The 22,292-nt window shown below is 37.2% G+C and overlaps 1 protein-coding gene across 1 annotated transcript in view; it reads right to left on the bottom strand.

The window, feature by feature from the left end:
* cntnap2a (contactin associated protein 2a) overlaps window positions 1-17,371 on the bottom strand; it is a 373,698-nt gene extending 356,327 nt beyond the window's left edge. The window contains exons 1-2 of the mRNA XM_036557926.1: window positions 17,368-17,371; window positions 16,687-16,797 (exon numbers count right to left, since the gene is read on the bottom strand). Of these exons, the coding sequence (XP_036413819.1) occupies window positions 16,687-16,797; window positions 17,368-17,371 (115 nt within the window). The remainder of the gene's footprint in view (window positions 1-16,686; window positions 16,798-17,367) is intronic.
* Window positions 17,372-22,292: the final 4,921 nt, after the last annotated feature.

A 22,292-nucleotide genomic window follows, 5' to 3' on the forward strand; every position in this document is an offset into this window, starting at 1 on the left:
GATTTTCTATTAAAAACAAACAATATTTAATTCAGTGAAAACCAGTACAGATATTCTTTTTCAGCAGCATAGCCAGGAGAAGTCACCCTCCTGGTTATGCTGCTGAATTAAATGTTCCTAGAAGTGCAGTGAAGTGTTCAGTAATGCCGCATAGCTGCATATTTTTTCCCCGTTCACCAGTCCCAGGTTGTAAACAGAAAATGTTACTTTTTTGCCGCCGTATGACAGATCTGCTCAGAAAGAGCACCTGTATTGTTCTTTTATTCCACCTGAACAAGCTCTAAGCACTGTCAGAATGTACTTTTTGCATAGCCGCAAGCTGAATGCCTGTAGACGGTTGTCTTTTTCCTTACTTGTGAGGCATACAAATGCATTCTTCGTGCCTTTTGCTTGAGGCAGGAGCTCTGCTCTAAAAGCAGCTCTTCAAAAATATATTCAAAAGCATCCAAGGCAGAGGACTGTAATGTTCAGGGTTCTTTGCCAAAGCAGAGGAACCACAAAAAGCAGCGATTTTGGACCGATAAGATGCCACGCGGCCTCTAGTGGGATCTGATATCTGATCCAATTACACAGCCATTACTTGCTGTTTGGCCTTGACCGGATAAACAAGGGATATCAGTGGAAAGTCAATACTTGTGAACTAGGATTTGCGAGCACTTCAAGGGGACACAATGCTATCTTTAAGGTGGACACATAGGCTATCCTTGTTGATAAGTGGATACAAATGGAAATAAACACAATAAGCAATGCTGTTTGACACTCCGGGTAGATTTACGGCCACCCAGAGAGCGGAAGCTGACTGAAGGAGGTGGAGATGTGAGCGGAGCCGAGGGGACAGTGACTCTGCTGCAGACTGCTGCACAGGCAGATGTTCAGAGAAGATAACAGAAGTAGAGGAAGGACGGTGGAAGGACACTCCTATGTCCCTATTCAATTTCTAGGCCTCTTAGATGCTCTAATAAACTGCTCTAGAATATTTTACAGTCTTCAGCGTCCCACCTGAAGACCCAACTTTTCACCTTGGCCTGTGTTTCTGTGTAAAGTCTACAGTGTCTTCTGTCTCAATGTAACTAGAGAAGTAAAGTCAAAGTAACTTGAACAGCTTAAATAAATCAACAAAAAGCAAAACTTAGAATTTAAACCTAATAATAATAATAATCATAATAAAAAATAACAGTAATAAAAGTAATTAATTAAAATAGCAAAACAAAAAAACATTAATAGCATTTTATCATATAACATTATTATAACATTTATTATAACATTCATTTAATTGTTTGCATGTTTTCATTTAAGTATAATTTATCTTTTTTATTTTTAGTACTTTTTATTTTTGGGTAACGTATTTAAATTATTAGAACGTTTCTTTATCTTTTGCCATTAATTCATGAAATGTTGCATATTTTTTATAATCAGTTAACTAATTTACTAATAATACTTAAATATAATAAAGTAAAATTTTTAGTATGGTGCATTCAAATAGTGTGAAGGGCAGCTTCGTTTTCAAATGTAAAAAAAAAAGTATATAAATTAAGTGGTGGGATGCACACAGCGGTGACAGTGACCCCAGAAATCTCTCTCGGCAGCCACAGTGGTCTGCACGAGATGATTAGATATTCCAGGTCCGGGGAGCAGAAAGACTCAGTGAAGTGTACATTCCTCTGATCACACCAAGCATTGTTGATCATAAAACATACACCTCTGCCTTTACTCTTGCTGGAGAGGTCCTTTGTTCTGTCCATGAGGTGCACAGAGAACCCCACAGGCTTAAAGGCCTAATCGCAAATCTCCGGTGAAAGGCAGGTTTCTGTGCGGCAGATTATACTGCAGTCCTGTGTCTCTCACTGGAAAGAGATCTGTGCCCTGAGTTCACTGCTTTTGTTGTCCAGGGACGGTACGTTTGTCAGTGGTATGCTGGAAAGTGTGGGGTAGTTAGCACGCCGACTCAGCTTAACCAGAACGCTGGCTCTCCTGCACCTTTTCCAGCGTCTGCAGCGTTTCCTTGGCTGATCAGCCCAGATGAATGGGGCCCCTTCGATGTTCCCAAACAATGAATCAGCGTTTATGTTCAGAAACTCAAAGTCTGGTTTTCGGTGAGCGAAAATTAAAGAGGTCATTTTTGTCACTGTGCCTTTAAGACTGATTTAGGTCTGCTGATTTCTAAGCTCTGTTCTGAGAGCTTTTTTTTCTGTGCTGACAATGTTGTTAATAAGGAAGGAAGGCCTTCAGTGACTATTGCAGTCACTGAGTATCCAGAAAAGCATAATTTCACAGATCAACATTAATATCTTTTCATTTATATCAAGAAGTTTGGATAAACATCTGTGGCCAAACTACAGAACATCGTCTTTGCTTGCGTAAAACAGCAACATCAATCTAATGATCAAATGACATGACAAAGCTTCTGCATACAAAAGAAATTTTCATACTTAAAGAAAATAATTTAAATCAGAACATCAATCATATGAATCTCATTCTTGTGAAGTTTTGTTACTGCAATAAGGCACCCAAAAAAAATAAAAGCGCATTTAAAAGGAGCGGGAATACCGAAGTCTTAGTATTAAATTAGGATGAATAAAAAAAAAAAATCATTTGCACAGATTATAAATGCCATGTCCCTGCGCTGGCTGAGGGGATTTAATTCACTGGGGTAATTGATGTGGATGCTGGATGAGTACAGAAGGATAAGAGAGGGATGGGAAGAAAGAGAAAATGAAGTGCAGGGATCACTGCGTCCACACTGCTTATTAACACACCAATCTCATGCATGGCCACATTGGTATTCAGCAGAACCCCATCTACAGTCTGAACGTGGTGGCACCCACCCACCAACCAAAACCTCCCTCACCTCAATCCCCCTCTCTTTCTCTCATTAGTGTCCCACCGGCTGCCTGCTCAGCCCAGCCGTCTGTCCACCCACCCGGCCGCTCCCTCTCCAGCTGTGAGGGACAAACAAGTTTCCACTCGAGAGGGATCTGACCTTTTCCCTCCCCGGCTCCATCTCACAGATGAACTGCCGCTAAATGGACACTGCAGCCCTCCACCAAATGAGGACAGAGGAGCGGAACGCAAGTTTTAGATTTGATAACTGGATCTGAGGCAATCGGAGTGAACACTGCGCTACTGGACGTCAGGGCAAGAAAGTTTATAATGGAAAGAGCACTCTGCCTTTCTTTTTATGAGGACAAAAGAATAAAATAGAAGAAGGAAAACATACTAAAAAAAGTTAAAAGCATGTAAGTTAAAAACTTTTAACTTTAAGTACTAAACTTGTGAGAAACCCTAGTAACCACCACAATAGCAGCCACTTAGCAACACCATAGTGACCACCTGGGACACCTTGATAACTAATTGTAACATGATAGCAACCACCTGGGATACAATAGCAACCACCTAAGAACCATGTAAATTACTACAGCATCCAGCTAGCAACTTCCTTTAGCAACAACCACATTGGGTACCATAACCACCAAGTAAGCTGGGCAATCACTCATGCATTTTCTTCAGGAAATTTCCTTTTGGAGTTCTCATATATGGCTGGCTTTCAAGATCTGTTTCAGTAAGGTGAGGCTCAGCCTTGCTTAAGAACACAGCAAGTGGGTCAGCTTGAGTTATAGCAAGAGTCTTTGCTCTTGGACGCCCCCTCTGGTGCAGTACAGACATTTCACCTCAGTAACTCTGATCTGCTGGAAATCCCACAGATAAAGCACCAACAACTTCAGTATTAAGGCCATCACACACTGAACGTGATCTGCTTGTGTAATTTATTCAGAGAACAATAAATTAATTTGAGCACCTGATAATATTCTGCACACCGAATGTGGCAAAAATACAACATTATTTTATTTATTTATTTATTTATTTATATTTACTCTGTTCAATCTGTTGTGAACTTTTGCCTGCGACATGATCTCTCTAACCAATCATGGTCGCCTCTGTTGTTGGTATGACGACAACCAAGATGACAGAGCAGCTGTGTTTCAGCTTTTCCACAAATGTCAGAAGGATCAGAATCTCCAAAAGCAGCTCAATCTGTGCCACAAACATTTCACTCGACAAAGACTCGACATTTCAGAATTTAAATAAAGTGAAGAGGCTCTTCATGTTACTTTTACTTTTCCAAAATGAATGTCAACATTTGTACGTTCTGTGAAGGGCAAACTTTTATTTGCACTTAAAGACATTCCGCCTGTTTTTTGTGCTTTGTTTACTGTGAAACTGCATCTCCAAAATCAGCTCAAACTAGGCGGGGGCCAAGACTGCGAGTGAAATCACTGGTAAAGTTTAGCTCCTGAAAGATGTGGCAATTTTTTTTAAAAATCAACTCGCATCCTGTGTATACAGTTGTGATGATAAATTTCTTCCACCAGTTCTTCCGAACATTTCACATTTTCATGTCGTTTTTTTCCCCCATCAACAACAACTTAATATGATGTTGGCAGGAAGGTGTGCAATAACCCGCTAAGTTTTGTTACTGTAAAAAAGAAATTTGTGTCGCACTCATTTATGTTGTGCTCTTAGGTCACAGCAGTTCCGATTCAAGCACGACCTTGTAGTGGGACATGTTGCAGTTTTGCACACTGAAGGCTGTGGTTAAAATCCCTGGTTGGGCAGTAATGCTAGTGTTTTTCTCTTAACACTACATTTGTTTTCCTCGGAAAAATGAATGTCACATTATTCCTTAATAAGAGTATTGGCAACATGCTGTAAACAAAATCAGGTTTCATTCACATTCAGGTTGTCCTTTTTTTCCATTAAGTCTCTGCCCAACCCAAAATCTCTGTGCATGGGCCTGTCCCACAACACCCCCACCCCCACACACCCCACAATGCCCCTGTTTACACGTATTGTCCCACAGTGATTTAAGTCAGATCATTCAATTTCAGCAGAAAAACAAACAAGAAGAGAAGAAATTGTTCCATAGTTTCTCCCAAATATGAGCTGAGACAGAACAAAGCCTAATATGCCCCTCTGACTTTTTCAGTGGAATAAATGACCCAGTTGTGAGCTGATGTGCTGTTATACTGGATGTGAAAGCAATGGAAAATGTTCTCTCATTACACTGAGAATTTAGGGTCAGCTAACACATGATGCTTATTTTTCACCACTGCACTGACCTGTGTTCTGAAAGCACTTGACCTTATGTTCAGGCATCACGAAGGACTTTATGATGTGCTTCGAGTGTTTACTGCTGTCTGACCATCCTCAAAAACACACTGTATATCAGTGTATACACACCTCAACAAGAGGATTCCATTATTTCAGCTCCTGCACAATGTAGACAGTAGCAACAGCAAGAATATATAGTGGTGTAAATGTTTGAAGATATGCTGCATGTAACATAATATTATTATAGTAAAAGAACTACAGTTTTGAAGGGTAGATATGTGATGTAGAGAAGTAGGAATATCACTTGCATTTTAAATAATATACTTTTTTATACAATGTTGTTTCTATTTTATACTTGTGTTATGAGTACTTTGTAAAAGTGGTCTTGGTTTGATGAAACGCACAATATAAACAAAACTTCCAACCATTTATTTAGTTTAAAGTTCAGGTAATTCAGTAATGTACCTGAACAGCCAACATAAAAGTCAAAATTAATCAAAAAGTTTCATAAACATCCGTAGCCAAAATACAGAATGTCATCTATGCTTGTGCAAGACAGCAACATCAATCCTGATCATGACATGGCAAAGCTTTCATATACGAAAGACTGGCGAAATAAAATAATTTAAATCAGAAAATCAAATTTGAGGGAGAATATCTACAGCTTTGAATAAAAAATCTACAACTTTGTCGAAAAAAATTCTACCGTTTTGAAGAAAAAACTAAAGTTCTGAAGAAATTATTTCTACACCTTTGAATATGAAATTTCTACAAGGATGAAATTGACATTTTTACAACATTAATCTACATTTTTATAGCTTTGTAGAAAAAATTCTACAGTCTTGAAAACACTTTACACAGGTTTCAAGAAAATTCTACAAATTTAAAGTATAAAAAAAATTCTACATTTATGAATAAGACATTTCTACAACTTTGAAGAAGTAAACTCTAGAAAAAGTCTATAGCTTTTAAAGAAGCACTTCTATAACTTTAAAGAAAAAAACCTACAGCTTTGATGAAATAATTTCTGGACCTGTGAAATACAAAAGTTGTACAGTTTTGAAGGAAGTAGTTTCTACAGCTTTAAAAGAAAAATTTAATAGCTTTGAAGAAAAAAATGCTAACCTTTTGAAGAAAACCCCTAAACTGCTACTGAACCAGCATGTCCAAAGAGAAAATCAAGCAGTCCTTGGAGGAAACCTTGACTGTACAACAATAAAAGCTAAACGCTTTCATCAGCATCAAGAATGGTACAACAGGCTAGATGAGCCTGTGGATATCTAGAAAGTTCTATAGACCATCAGCTTTACAATAAACATCTCTCAAAGTGAAAAGGAACGAAAGGATGAAAGTGGATCGGGGGGAAAAAGTCAATCTAAAGCTGTGAAGAATACTGAATCATCTGTCAAATATAATGAGAACAAAAGGTACTGTGTATTTACTGTTAGATATGTATGGAGCTGAACTGGTGATGCAACCAAAGAATGTCTTCAAAAGTGCAAAAGAAACATATCATTTGCCTCTTATTACTAAAAATGTCTGCCGATTCACTCAGCAAGTGCTTTGCAAAGCCCACAGTCAAGGCACAACTAGTTCATCAATAAAGGAAAAGGAGAAACTTTTGAACTGGCTGAATCGATCCTTCATTTTATGTCCTATAAAGCATGCATTTCTACTGTGAAAAAAGGTACAAGTCAGAAACCTTGCAATTCAAAAGAGGAAAAAAAAGGCTTTGCAGAGCACAGGATCTTCCAGAAAGATTGTGAGTAGATGCTAAGTGTAGTGCAGCAAAAGACTCACAAAAAAGGCCCAAAATATCGTAGTGACACTGGCTTCTGGTGCTGGCCTCTAAACGCGCGTGAGACACGGCCATACTGATGGCCGCACCAAGATGATCATCTACAGGCATCAGGGGGTCACTTAGTGGGGCAAGGGCCCACTAGCCCATCATCATGCCCCACTAAAGCATTATTTTTTGTGTATGATTCTACAGTGGCAGGTGAAGAAAAATGTGTCGAAAATGGTTCAACTTAAGCAAACAAGTGGCACCTGTCACTTTTCAGGAGCTAACTGATCAAAATGAGGGTGAATAAAACTAAACTAGAGAGCACGCAGGGATGTAGTATCACAGAGTTGTATGACAGATTTGCTTTTATTTGCTCGAAGGTAAATATTCACTGACATATGTACCATCCTCCACATTGCTGCTACTGAGGTTTCCTAAAAGACCTTGAAAAAACCTCTCACCACTGAATCTTGGTGAATAGTTTCCTTTAATGTAGTTATACAATGCTGTGTCACTTTACTGTCTTACTTCTCCAAAAAAGCAAAATAAGTGCTGGATTCTTTAGTCTAATAAATTTAAAGTGACATGTTATATAGTGTGACACTTAAATACCTGTTCTGCCCCTTCTCTGATTTGCAAAACTTGTCCAATTTGTCATGTTTTAGATGCTCTGTGCTGGCTGCATGATAGGGATGTGTTGTGGGCAGATTTTCTAATTGTAGACATTTGGTGATTTGCCCTTCGTGGTTTTTGGACGGCCCACTCAAGATTTAGTTCTAGTGCCAGAAACACCGCCAAAATGTCAACTACACACAGTCTGAATCTGCACAGGTGTGTATCAAGAAAACACTGACTGGCTCTTTGGAAATGTTGAGGGCATCTCAAACCAGAACTAGCACAAATTCAAAGTCTGAGGATTGGTCGGCAGAAGAGGTGAAATATTACAAACATTTACAGTACTGTGCAAAAGTCAGAGATGAGGGTCAAGGCAAAAAGCAGAAAACATTTAACAGAAAGATACACAACAGTTAAAAATATATACATATATATTTTTTCAAGTATTTAGTGTGTTCATTCTGCCTTTATTACAGCTTCCATTCTCTTCAGAAGATGTGCTTTCAGCTTTTCAGAGAAATCTGCAGGGACATTTTTTCACACCTCCAAAGTTCAGTCTTCGAAGTAGGTTTTGTATTTTCTGCTTTTTGCAACCCAGTAACCCCAAACACACTCCGGAATGTTGAGGTCTAGACTCTGGGGTGGACAGCTCATTGTTCTGAAGAAAACTAGATTTTATTTCCTTTTCTCATTAAGGTCTTCTTGACAGCTACACGTCCTTTCAATTCACATTTTGATATTTTCATTATTTTTTCCATTAGTTTTAATTTTCAGTGCTGCCTCTGTACCATGCCTGGGACGTCCTGCTGCTCTGCTAATGCTGGCAAAGAAATGATCTACTACTGTGATAAATGATCTATGTGAGTGAACCAAAAATGTTGTGTGTGAAACAGGCCTTACTCATAACCACCATCTTCTTCTTGAAAAACGAAAAAAAAAGTGAGGATTTCTGTTCAAGGGTGTGGCCTAAAGAATTTTCATTCCTTACCCCATTCGTTACAGATGATTTTAATGTCATTATGTCTGATTTGGATACATCATATACTGATACTGTTTTGCACTGGAATAAGCCACAAATAGAACCAATAAAATTTACACAATATACATTTTTGAAGGTACATACAATACTTCCCCCACTCATGGATTTAGCACATAAAAAGAAATACATTACTTTCTTACTAAAATTCTCAATATTAAAATATGCATTTACAAAAGAACTGAAGAAGTGAAGTATAGTGAAAACAGTGAATAGTGAACACTAGACACTAGAAGCCATTAAAGTTAAAGACTTCATCATCCACTGTCAGCCACTAAAACGCAGATAAATGGCAGCCATTGATTTTGCGCCATCTCTTTGTCCAGAATGAAGGTTTTTGGCTAAATTGAATCATGACTATGAATCCTCCAATTCTGAAAGCATCATTTGCAGGCCTGAGCAATGCGTCACTGGCAGAGGCGGAAAGCTGTGGCTGGCATATGGGTGTCTGGATCCCTTCATTAGCCATGACAGACTTTTATGATGCTGCTTGTCTTACTGTAGCTAATGAGCCTGCGGCTGTGACATCATCGGATACGGTTGCGCAGGGGCGGTTTCCAGTAATCTGGATTAAAATATACTTGTGATCAGAGTAGATTACCTTTGAAAATACGCAGCTTTGTTTATGGGTTACTACTTCTAAGGATTACCTTTTCTGATTACGTAATGTCAATAAACCTGCATATTATTGACTAAACATACCCACTTTGGGTTAAAGAAGAAAGTGGGAGGAAAAATCAGGATTGTATATTTACATTCATACATAATGGAGTAGTCAACTTCTGACAGAACAGGAAAGGCTGTGATTTGGTTGCGCTAGATCACAGCCGAGATTTTATTCCCCATAATTCACCACCTTGGGGGTTCTTTTGCTTTTATGCAACAGTTTTGCAAAGTAAAGACAAAAGACTGACCTGAACACTATCAGATACAGATATTTTTTAATATTCACAGTTTATTCTGCCAACATAGTTCTGACAGCTTTCAGCAAAGTGCTCATTGTTGTTGCTAAGCAACTCAGAGGAATGATACAGGTACAGTGAATCAACCATGCTGTTGTCTGGTATAACATGAGCAGAACACTTTTTAACCATTCAGATTGTGTGGGTGGAGTCAACTTATATATTGAACTTTACTTTTAAGGAAGAGTGGAAACAAAAAGAAAAAGTAAATCACAAAGTAATCAGATTAGATTTCATATGGGCCCTTTTTAAGTAACCTAAAAGATTGTTTCTTACAACTTGTACATAATCATGTAATGTGTAATAAACACTGGTTTACATTCCTTAAGGGCCCCATTTTTTTTTCTTTTTTTTTTCTAAAGCCCACTTATGACGTGTGTTGTTTTATGTACCATATTTCATTTTTACAACTTTTCTTTATCCTTTGGAATCAGCTGGTTTTGTTACTGCATATAAATAAGCTTTTTTTCTGGTTTGCTGCCCTGTGCCTCAGTCAGAAAACTGTCCGTGCTGAAGCATTCCTTATAACTTCTATTTCAATGGGTGGGGCTAAACTATTGCAGGCTGAAAAGGCAGATGTATGTAAATGTGTTGGTTTTTGTGACATCATCAAAAATGAAAAAAAAAAAAAATGTTATGTTTTGATACTTTAACGTTTACATCCTACATGAAGCTCTATTTCAACAAAAGATGGGGAAAAAGTTGTTTCTCTTGATATGGCCTCTTTAAGCAGTCTACCCAGCTTTCTTAGGCCAGGCTGAGAGAGAGAGAGAGAGAGAGAGAGAGAGAGAAGACGACAAGACATCCTGTTGACAGGTGCTAACAGGCTGCCATCAGCACCTCCTTTCTGACCCTCTGGCCAGATCAAATCCAAATTTAATTGCTTGAGGTGATCGTCCACATGACAGCTGATACTAATTGGCTATGAGACTTTTTTTTGACATGATCTCAGGACTGCTGAAGGTTCTGCTCGTATTGCTCCAGTACACCCAGTGTAACCAATGTATGCATAACCTACCAAAAACAAAAAGCTCCGCTGCAAATGAAAATTTCATACTTTATTATCACCGGGTTGAAGTCCAGAGGTGCTGACAGTCTCTAATGTTTTAATAAGAACTGCAGATCGATAACGTTATTATTTCTTCTTGTTCTTGCAGGATTATTAACATCTGGGTCAGAGTGACACGTGTGACAAATATAACTTCTCTCCTCTGCAGATAAGACGTTATTAGCATATGCAGCAGCCCGCCACTTTCCGAGCGATAATGAGAATCCAAAGCCTGATTTGTGATCTAGACCAGTGACAGCAGCTTCTCATCAGGCTTCATACTTCTGCAACCATTGTAAGGCCACAGCGGGCCAGGAGGACTAAAGATGCAGACAAAAATGCATCATATCTGTGGGGCTGCGACAAATACTCTAAAAAAAAAAATTGACACATTTGATAATTATCCCTTTGTTTGCTTGTTCAGTTAATAAACTTAAGACTTTCTATGAATTTTAACTACACAATACATGCACTCATTTAAATGCATCTTAGTCAATGTTTACTGACATTTTTTCTGTCACCACAAACCACAACTACTACTTTTATTAATAATAAAAATAATACTATCAATTATTATCATTTGTAGTAGTGGTAATAGTATAAGTTCATAGTGTACAATAAATATTTTAGTGTTCAATTAAATCACGTAACCCTTATTTCTAACAGTAGAATTATACGGGACTCTTACTATGATAGCATTGGCTTTCCTGTTGAATATAAGTGAAATTACTGTGAGTGAAGTGCTGGCAAAACAAATTCACTTTCTACAAGGATTTGTTTCTACGATTCCAAATTCCATTGATTTCGTAATAGAGACACCCTGTATATACAATGTCATGAATGAATCAATGAAGGCAGGTTTAACTAGCTGTAAAAAGAGAAACTTATTACACTGCATCTTTTGAGTTAATGCAACCCAAGGGCACTAGAGTTCACTTAGCTCACACTTTTTAGTCTAGGTAAAAGTTTCTAACTCACATTTTTAGTACTCATTCATTCATTTGAGGCAACTAATTACCTCTAAAAGTTTGAGTTTTGAAACTCAAATTATGCATTATGAGTTTAATGCACTCAAATGCAAGTTTAACAAAGTACACTCTTAAAAAAATGGTTTATCAAGGGTTCTTTAGCAAACGCAATGGTTCTATATAGAACCATGAACACTCAAAAAACCATTTGCTTAAAGAGTTCAGTTTGATGGAGAATGCGCTGTTGATGGTTCTATACACAATCTTTCTGAAAATGGTTCTATACAGCACCAAAAAGGGTTCTTCTATTGTTACAAGGTTGACATCATAACAATAGCAGAACCATTTTTGGTGCTACATATAACCCTTTTCAAAAAGATTCTACATAGAACCACATACAACACATCCTCCATCAATCTAAAGAACAATTTTACAAGCATGCAGTTTTTTTGAGTGTTAATGGTTCTATATAGAACCATTGTCTTTCCTGAAAAAACCCTAAATAACCATCTTTTTAAGAGTGTACATGTATACATCACACAAATTACACTGTTGCAGAAACTTAATCTTTTAAGTTCAAGTAACTACATTATGATTTATTTTTTAATTTTCACAACATCAACATAACTACAATGATAGATAGACAGATAGACAGATAGATAGATTAGTTAAAATTCTTTACTTAATTCTTTACTTAACCAAAAAATAATACATAGGTCAACAAATTCTAGTTGGATTTGGTCTACTTTGGAATAACAGCTAAATTACAATGGTACAAAGGTTCCTCTTCCTCTGGTTTTTGCTTAGTAACATCAGCTTAAGCTGATTTTATGAAGCTTATGTTAGGTTACCCTCAGTCTCTGGTGGGTGAAGCAAATCTACCTGTCAGATGTAAATATTTAGCTGCAGAAAAAAAATGAGGGCTGGATTTGAACAATAAACTGTAAATATGCGAATGGCCATATGAAGCTGTCCCGGGCTCGTACTTCAAGACCCCTGGTCTAGAGTCTGAGTCATGTTATGAGTCAGTCTGAGCCTCATTTTAGACTTGGTCCAAGATTACATGATACATTCATGCAAGAATCGCAATTGAATGTCATCATTGTGGGGTTAATTTTTTTTTTCTTTCCTTCCACAGCGGTGAAAGTAATCACATCTCGATGACACACAGGGGACTCCATGTGGCCATGTGAAAGGTTGATGAACACACACTCAGGCCCTGTAGACCTCCAGTGCAGTAGTGTGACAGAGCCATTGTGCCTGGGGGCATGTCCCATTGATTATTTGCTCAAAGCTCGCTGGCCCGCACTAAGGGAAGGTCAAATACGAAAGCAGGCTATACATTCACCTGTGATGCACCGAGATGTAAGCAGCTGCCACTTTAGTACACACATACTGTACTGTACACTGTTCAGCTGTGGGTTTCTAGAGGTTTTCTTTCATTAGAACATCTGTAACTCCCAGTTTAATCAATAAGCAGCAATAATAAAGTAGGGAGAAACCTTCAGTGGCTGTGACCCTTGGGAGCCCAGTATGGGCCTCTCTTAAAGTACACATCTGATAATACAGGCTGAACACAAAATACCATCGTGTTGTGTATGGTTGTGTATGGTTAAAATAACAAGAAACATATCAACTGCATGTATGTATGTGTATGTATCTGTCTGTACACATATCTAAACTGACAAGCTCCATAAAATCTTAAACCGCTAACAATTTAAGCATGTCTTTTTGATTATATATACAAATAATCAAAAAACATGTCAAATGCATGCATGCACATATACACATGCATTAGTAAAATTCAAAACCATAAAGAATTCAGGGTAGCTCTGCCACCAGCGCTACAATAAAATAAAAACTTATGTCAGCTAATATTATTGGTTACTGGAATGTTTTAGCACCTTGCAAATTGGTATTTGAACATTTGATGACCCTTAAAGAAGAAAACTTTGCATAAATTAGTCATTGAGATTTTAAGTCATTCAGAATTAATTGATGTCAAACGGTTCACTGTAGAGAAACTTTACAGTGCTAGTGATGGGAACCAGGGGTCTTTATGTCTACAACACAATTATAGCCATTTTGTCTACTATTCAAAACTACAAGTGAAACCACATGTGTCTTCTGAGTTTATACATGTAATGTTAATGGTAGTAAAATAGCAGTAAATATGAAAGAAAAAAGTTTTCTTTGCCTGACAATGCTCTGTATGCACCTCTCCGTTTTAATGGATATTTAAAAGGGTAAGTTTTATGGCAAAACCTTCTCAAACTATCATATCTGACAGTGCACTCAAAACCATTTAATGTAATGACTTTCTGTGAGGGAGATATTAGAGCTTCAGATGTCTGGTTCCTATCGCCACTACTGAGAACAATACTCATTAAGCTTCTCTAGAACTGAACATTTCACATCAAACCATTCTGAATGACTTTGTTTGCAGCATAACTATTGAATTATGCTGAAATTTAGAAAAATAGCTAGAATTCCCTTTCAAGCGATATTGTACTTGAGTCCAATCACTTCATATTGTATATTTTGTATGCTAAAAAGAATTAATGTCATTAAATTTTAAAGTTTAATAAAAGGCTAAGATAATTGCTATTAATTCTAAAATTCTGGTTCTAAGATCTGACTGGAGTCACTTCTGAAGCCGTTGTAAAATACTGGAGATAGTTTTTTATAAGACCACACATATAAATTACATGCTATATTGATGCACCATGTTATTAAAAACAATTCAGCTGTTCATGTAATAATGTTTGAACATTATGTTGCTTGGCAACCACAGTCTACTGTCAAAGAACTACATGGCTTCTTGGAAGACCTGCTGCAAATATTATTAATAAATGACATTATTTACTAAACACTTGTGCATTTTATTATATTGTACTTTCAAGCTATTTTATTATAGTAATGAGCAACTCAATGCTTACTGTGATAGTGATTTTACAATGCTTCACATGCCAAATCAACTAAACAGTATATAAAAATAAGATAAATAATCAATTAATCAAATTAAATGAATAAATATTACATACTATATGACGCCCCCTAGTGGCTCTGAGCCCCTAAGTGATTTATTATGTCAAGACATAGCAAGAAACAGCCCTGCTGAAACAATAAGCTGAATGAATTCTAATCACAAAGCCATGCTTTACTTGTCTGCTGTTGAGATTCTAAGGAGTTTGTCAGTTTGGGCCACCTGAACACAACATAGGTCAAGCATGTCCCATAATAACGCTAAGTTTAATGTGTACACATGTACTGCGCTTAATTAAAAAGTCTTCTCAGCGTGTACAATCTGAGAAATGCTTATTGTAGCAATTAATAGTAGGGTTTATTGTGCACATAACGGCACAGTGACTTCATTATGCTGCTGGATGTTGTTTACATGCTTTAAAAAGGTCTGGAAGCCTCCGTGGAGTAAAGCTCTCATACATAAAACTCTCATTTGCGAAACCACTCTTCCCTCGCAGTATATCTAGCTTCAGAGAACGCATGAGCGACGTGTTATTTGACATTGTGTATTATCTCCTGAGCTTAATTTCTATCGCAAAATCAATCAGACCCAGTTGCAAACGGCAAACCTGAACCACAGAGGCGTTGAATGAGGAGCCAAAGACTTAGTTTAATTAAATCACCAGTGCAATGAAAAGCTCAGGGGAGTGAAACAAAAATAATAAACATGGCAAAAAGCTAACATACCTTAAAGCAGAAAATGAATTACAGTTACATCGACTGCAAGGATTTCTCTCAATTAGTCAAAATCATGTGGGATTTCTGAGTAGACCTGCTCAGCACTATTAAATGAGTCTCTGTCATTTGCGCAACGACTGTGGGTCAGTCTGTCTAGGTAATCATTATGTAGGTAATGAGTGAAGTTTGTTGGAGTTTCAGAAGTTCAGCAGTTGTGAGTACACCATTGCATTATGCATATTCCCAGCAACTTTTTGCTTGTTTTTTTTCCTATCTCTGTTTGGCCAAAACCTTGTGGCTCTTGTGCGTTCAATCTGATCATAAAATGAGTGTGCGCAAAATTCAATTTTGTTATTAAGCAATTTCATCCTTCAATAAGAACAGTTTCATCTTTCAATGTGTACAATCATATATATATAACTAACTGCAACAAAAACATAAAATTCAATGCTAATAGAAATAACTGCACATAATGGCATCAGTGTATACAACTAAAATAGTAGCTAATGCAGTTTGAATGTTTTCAAAATGTAATTTGTGAATGTGAATTGGCAAGTTTTATTAGCTCATAAGATTGGTCATTTAATAGGGTAGTAAAAAGACAAACGTTCGAAGATCAGGCAATCAGGGCATATTTATCAGTCCTAGACAATCTTAGTGCCACACCTTAAAAGAGTGTCTTAAAAGAGTATTCCATGACTGGACGGATTTTCCATAACCACCGGTTTGTGGTCCTGCTAAATGATTTTCTGTTAACAGCTCACACGCAAATTAAAGAGTAATTGCACCCTAAAGCGTTTAAATAAACTGCTCCGTAATAATAAATGACGTTGAAATGTGAATGCTTCTCTTCAAACTGTCTAAATAACATCACTATTGTGGTCAGTTCAGCACCTGCAGCGCCCTCTCTAAGTTATCGCCCTCTGATGACAATGCCTACACACCCTTTATAGGGTTAAACAAGGGGTGGAGGTGTTTGAAGCTAGCATAGTGTCATTACTTTGAGGTGACTGTCACTGTCCCAAAACACGTACAAGTATCTCCTTTCTGCGTATTTTGAGCTCAGCAGCTGTCCTTTAAACTGTCTGAAAATTTCATGATGAATGGACCAATAGAAATGCTCCAAAACTGCTTTGAACACAGTCTCTTTAAATTAACTTGAATAGAACTACAATTTTGAAGATACTTGTTTTTCTTTAGACAGTGACAACATATGATGGTAAATTGGTGTGTGTCTCTTGTAAATTATATGCAAATAATGAACCACAGTATGAATGTTTGTTTCCATGCACCTATACCTGATTCATCAACTGCCCTTAATTTAACACTAGTGTCAATGTCGTCCAACACTTTCTTAAAACAGATGTGGAGTAATATGTGTGTCGTTCCAGATACTCCAGTCTGTGCTCCTTTCTGTACAACATTGATGAATAAGGACTAATGTGCTGCAAAGCTTTTACCTCCTCTCCTGTTCAGTTTGGCATATCCAGGAGCATAGCCACCGGTGAAGACTGATGAGCTGGTGAATGCACTATGGGGAAGCGATGTGGCCAATGCCTCGTCACATTTTTCTGAAAAATGAATAGAAAGAACGTCACACAAATTATTAAAGTAACATATTACAGAGCTTTCGGCATAAACATCACAGTGAATTTCCATTTCAAAACAATATAAATAAAAATGTCTGACACTATATTCAGAACAAATAACCCATGCACATGACGACGCCATATTTTGATGTAGGCTTTGTGTTAAAATATCACTGGGAAAAATTTCAACAAATCAAACAGGTTGGAATGCAGATAAAATAAGTTGGATCATGTTCACATGGGAATTTAGGTATCGGTCAAAAATGCACCTCTTGCCACTGATTTCAATGTAAACAACGCATTGGCAGACACAGCTGGACTTTTCAGGCATGCTAACTTATCTCAAAATTCATGGACTAGCAACAGGCTTGTTGTCCAGTGCCCAATACCATCGCCCCCTGCTTTGAACTTTTAACGAGCTATTGAATTTTGGTGTGGACATTTTGCACTCACCCTAATACGTCTTACTTTCCGATGCATTTAGCACTAAAAGTTTTCATGGTTTTCCCCAGACGTTCTCATTACAACATAATGTATGGCAGGCAAGACTACCCATACGTTCACATTAGCAGAGCAACCAGTTATTTCCAGTGAGAGGCGAAGATTTAACGACAGGAAGATTGAGATTCTCTGAACTTTTTGGAAATAAAGTACAATGTGGTGAAGCAACAATGTAAACGATTGGACTAAACAAATTCCTCCTGAACGTTTTGTTCCATCTAGAATTTTGTTTCTATTTCTAACTGTATCACACTATGGACAAAACGTGTAAACTTATAGCTGTATTTCATATTTGAAACAAAACACCAAAACATATAAAATTGATATTTTTATATTAAGAGGAGCCTCAAACACAGCCAAGAGACACATTTGAAGCGACATTAGAAATTTGTTGCCTCCTAATGTGAACAGACAGCAGAGGAAGGCAGAAAAAGAGAGCTTCAGAATTTGACTGAGAAAACTAACGGGCAGTAACCACCAGCAATGCATTAATATGGGTTGTTGATTGGACGTTTGTGGGCAGATGCCCTTATAGATCTTTATCTATATCTACTTTTCATGAAATCAATTGCAAAAAGTATAATTTGACTACAAAAACGAGTGTGAACAAAGCCTTATGCTATATGCTAATGCAGCCTCAAGCCACAGTGTGGTCCAGAGAGAAGCCTCAGAGAGAGATGACTGATAAAGACTGTTTGTGTGTGTTCACCAGGAAAAAAAGAACCTCTACATCTTCCACTACAGTAACCTGTTGTAATCTTGCGACCTGTAGGAGGAAGACAGAAAGGTGGGGGGAGGAGGGTGGGGGGCTGAGAGGAGAGAGAGGAGAGAGAAGAAAGAGAGAGAGATGCTGAGAGAGAAAGAGAGAGAGGGAGAGAAGAGAGAGAGAGAGAATGAGAGAGAGAGAGAGAGGAAGAAAGAATGAGAGAGAGAGAGAGCGCTGAATAGACTGTCAGGCTAGAGGAATTTTTGCTAGTCTTAATGAGTATCTGTCACCTTTCAGCGTGATTATGTTTACTTTTCACGTTTTTTCCCCAGTCAAATCACTCTCTCCACCAGAAATATTGAGTGGAAATGCATCTTGCAAAAGAAGTCGGCGCTAAGAAAGAGCTGTGTCTTTTATTATTATCATTTCAGTGCACAAACACCAGAGCCCAGAGGACACCTGAAAACAACTCACTGTCAGATAACACTACTCAGAGAGTTAGCACATGCCAGCACTTCTCACACTGCAAATTTAAAAACAGCTTCCGAAGACAGTAAGCACTTTGTACTGTATTGCTGTGGCAGTCTGAAACCTACAACAAGCAATTAATGCTTTATGACAATAAAGTATTCGTTGTTCTTGCCAACCAAACCAAATGCAAAATCTGCTTGTACAGAGTTTTAAAAATTGCCCAGGTGAAGATTTTGATGCTGTATTTGAAAACTCTTAATAAGCGTTATTTAGTGTATATATATATATATATATATACACATATATATATATATATATATATATATATATACACACACACACACACACACACACACAGTATAACTCACTCTGACACAGCATCTGAAAAATTACTTTCTTGAAAAATTGACTCAAAATTCAAACTGTCTCAAAATATGACTTATCTATCTTATTATATTGACCAAGTGTCTCGAAATGACTTATTTTCTCAGAATAATAACTTAGTTTCATAAAATGATGACTTACTTTCTCAAAGTATTGACTTAATATCTCAATGATTTTTTTCTCAATATTTTGAGATACTGTAGAAGTAATGAGTTATTAAATTATTAAGTTATTAAATGAATAAGTGATCATTTTGGGGATCTGAATCATTATAAGATACTAAGTCATTATTTTAACATAGAAAATCAGTATGCTGAGGAAAATAAGTAATTATTTCAACATAGTAATTCAATATTTTAGGCAAAGTTATTTCAATAAAGTCAAAAGGAAAGCTTCAGTAAATCAATCAACCACTCTTGACAGCAACTCTAAAAACAACACATCAAAGCTTGAGGTGGATGGGCTACAATACCAGAACACCACATTACACTCCTGTGAGGTCAGAAATCAGAACAGACTGGAGTCAATTGTGATATTTTGGGAGAAAGTTCTTAAAAAATGGCATGTACTATTTTCTTCATAGATAAAAATGGTATTTACCTAAGACTTGTCCAGATGCTAATAGCAAACTATAAAGTGATGATACGTCCTCAGAGGTCCATGCTAGCACTAACTTAACACTAATATGTCATGTTCATGTTTACATATCTTCTTGACAGCTCATATTAAGGCATCTTATACCAAACTGTCCACAAAAAGTCATCTGGGGAAAAAAAAGGATTTTCTGAGCACAAACCATAGCAATATAAAACTGAATTATTGTCTGATCCTTAATTAAAGGCCAGTCGACTGTGGGCAGAGCCTGAAGGGCTAAATGTGTGAGAAGTATCAAAGGTGCTGCTGTCTGGACAATGCCAGGTCATTTAAGCTTTCTTACAGAGGGGGTAACTGAGACTCTGCTCAGAAAATGGCTGGATTATCAGCAGAAGGACCCAGCACTTACTAAGCAAACTGGGATGTAGGAAAGACAGTACTGAATGAGGTACTATAGAAACCACATAACCCTATATACATATGTTGGCTACTAGAGTTGAATGTTACACATATAACCTTCTGTCAGCCAGTAGGAGGCAGTTTGGTGTGGGGTTTCACATCATTGTAATGTCATGAAAATATGGAAAGAAAATCATCATACTTTATTTTTTTTACTTCCACTTCCGTTGAGATAAAAGGTCAAAAACAGGCCATTTTAATATGAGGAGTTTCACTGGAAATATTAGAGTATATACCGACTTTAAAAGAAAGCTCATACAACATGTAAAAATGAAAAAAAAATATATATATATGCCATGTAAAATATTAATACTTCATTAATGTTGATTTAAACATTTATGAACACATTATGAAGTGTTCTTGTAAGACAGGGGTGTCCAAAGTCCTGCTTGTGGACCAAATGCCCTCAGGATAGATTTTAATTGGCCCGTGGCTTCTCATTATATGTGACTCGCCAGCCGATGCGTTGCAATTTTTCCTTTCAACTGATGGGGGCAGAAGCGCGATAAACGTACCATGTTGTATTAACGAAGTTAGCAAAAATTTTAGAGCCTTTTGTCTCTGACTCAGACGCGTAGCCAAGGGGTGGCCAGAGTGGCCAGGGCCACCTTAGCGTAAAGCATGGCCACACTTCTGGCCACGGTTATGGAAAATGACCATCATCAAAAAAGCAGTCACCAGAAAATTGTGTATGAATGGTAACACATTATGATGAAAATCTGTCATCAGGGTAATTACCTGTGAGTCATCACATTATGAGTTTAAGGGGCCAGTGCCAAATTCTCAGAATGGACACACAGTACCTTATTTACACACCATTTGCAAAGGACGCTCAACAATTTCTCCTCATATACATATAAATTACAAAAGGCATGCACTAAATCCTGCAGATATTTAGCTAGTGATTCAGCAGTATAATGACCCCCCCCATTGGGAGTTTAAATATGTTACAATTGCAAGAATAAAAAAAAAATAATAATAATAATAAAAAATGTGAAATTAATACAATTTAGCTTTTTTCAGATGATGGAGTGATGTGACTGTGTAGTGTCATCCTTTTCATAAAACACTAGCTGTTTGAACGATGATGAACTGCAAATCAGGCATTTTTCAAGCTGTTAAAAAAAACTCAAATTGAACAGATACACTAAAGACGAAATTTATAGATAACAAAACTATTGGTAAAATATGCACACGTTCATTTTTTGATGATATTTGACTGTACACAACCTTGAATGAAGAAGGGCCAGTGTCACTCACTTTAAAAAAACAACTTGCAAACACTGACATGTGCTATTTACAGTCAAGTTTATTGCTTATGCTTGAGTTATAAATCTCCTTTGTAGGATGCCTTCAAAAAAAAGTTTCATATAAAGGATGTAACTCATGGTTGTTCACTACAATGTTCTGTATAATTAATCAGAGATCTGAGAGATGTGATAGACAGCAAAATTCTTATAGAAGTGTAAAACCAGTTATAAAACCATATCCATACATCTACCCCCCCTTTTTGCAACAGTTGTGCTGATGTCATTTATTTCATTCAAATGATGCACATATTTAAATACAAAGCATCATTCTTTTCAGTGCAATACTGTGGGAGGTTACATCACTGGGCCACCGGCAAATTGACGTTGAATCCAAAAACAAATTCCTCCCAATTCCAGCGAGGGCAGGAAACGAGCCGTGCTTCACTTGTCCATGTGGCATTTTCCTCTACACAAATACTTCTGCCCTGAGCAAAGAGCAAGCTGTCTTTCTGCCACTCACTGTGGAGCGACCTAAATGGTGTTGTCGTTTTTACCCAGCTATCCATCTGCACCGCGCACTCCGGCCGAACTACCAGGAAGAAAATAAAACAACGGGGAAATTGTGCTTGAAAGCCTTGGGTAAAAATACTGAACTCGGCCTAGTTCTGCTCCTGATTTGACTTTTAAATCCTTGTATGGAAAAAAATTCCTTTATTTATTGCTTAATATGGAGAGATATGGATCATTCTACCAAATTGTTTCAGAGTTCAAACACATTTTTCACTTGTGATTAAAATAAATCTTCACTTTCAAAGAAGACATCAAAGAAATCACTGACAAAAATAAGTATCGTTGTCACCTTATAGCCTATAAATGATAAAATCAGAAAACCCGGCAACGCAGGGCCTCAAGTGGTTTATTGTTTTTATAAAACAGCAATCAGAAAATATGATAAAATACACAATGCTCATTAAATAACTTATCAATAACAATTATTCTGCCAAGAAATGTAATCCCTTCAGAGTATGTTATTGTTGCCAAGCAACCATGGACTGCTGAAAAAGAACAAGAACGTTCAGTCGGCCATCGTCGCATATTAGTCATTTTCACTT

The sequence above is a fragment of the Colossoma macropomum genome, unplaced genomic scaffold (genome assembly GCF_904425465.1).
Source record: "Colossoma macropomum unplaced genomic scaffold, Colossoma_macropomum, whole genome shotgun sequence".
Classification (NCBI taxonomy): Eukaryota; Metazoa; Chordata; class Actinopteri; order Characiformes; family Serrasalmidae; genus Colossoma; species Colossoma macropomum.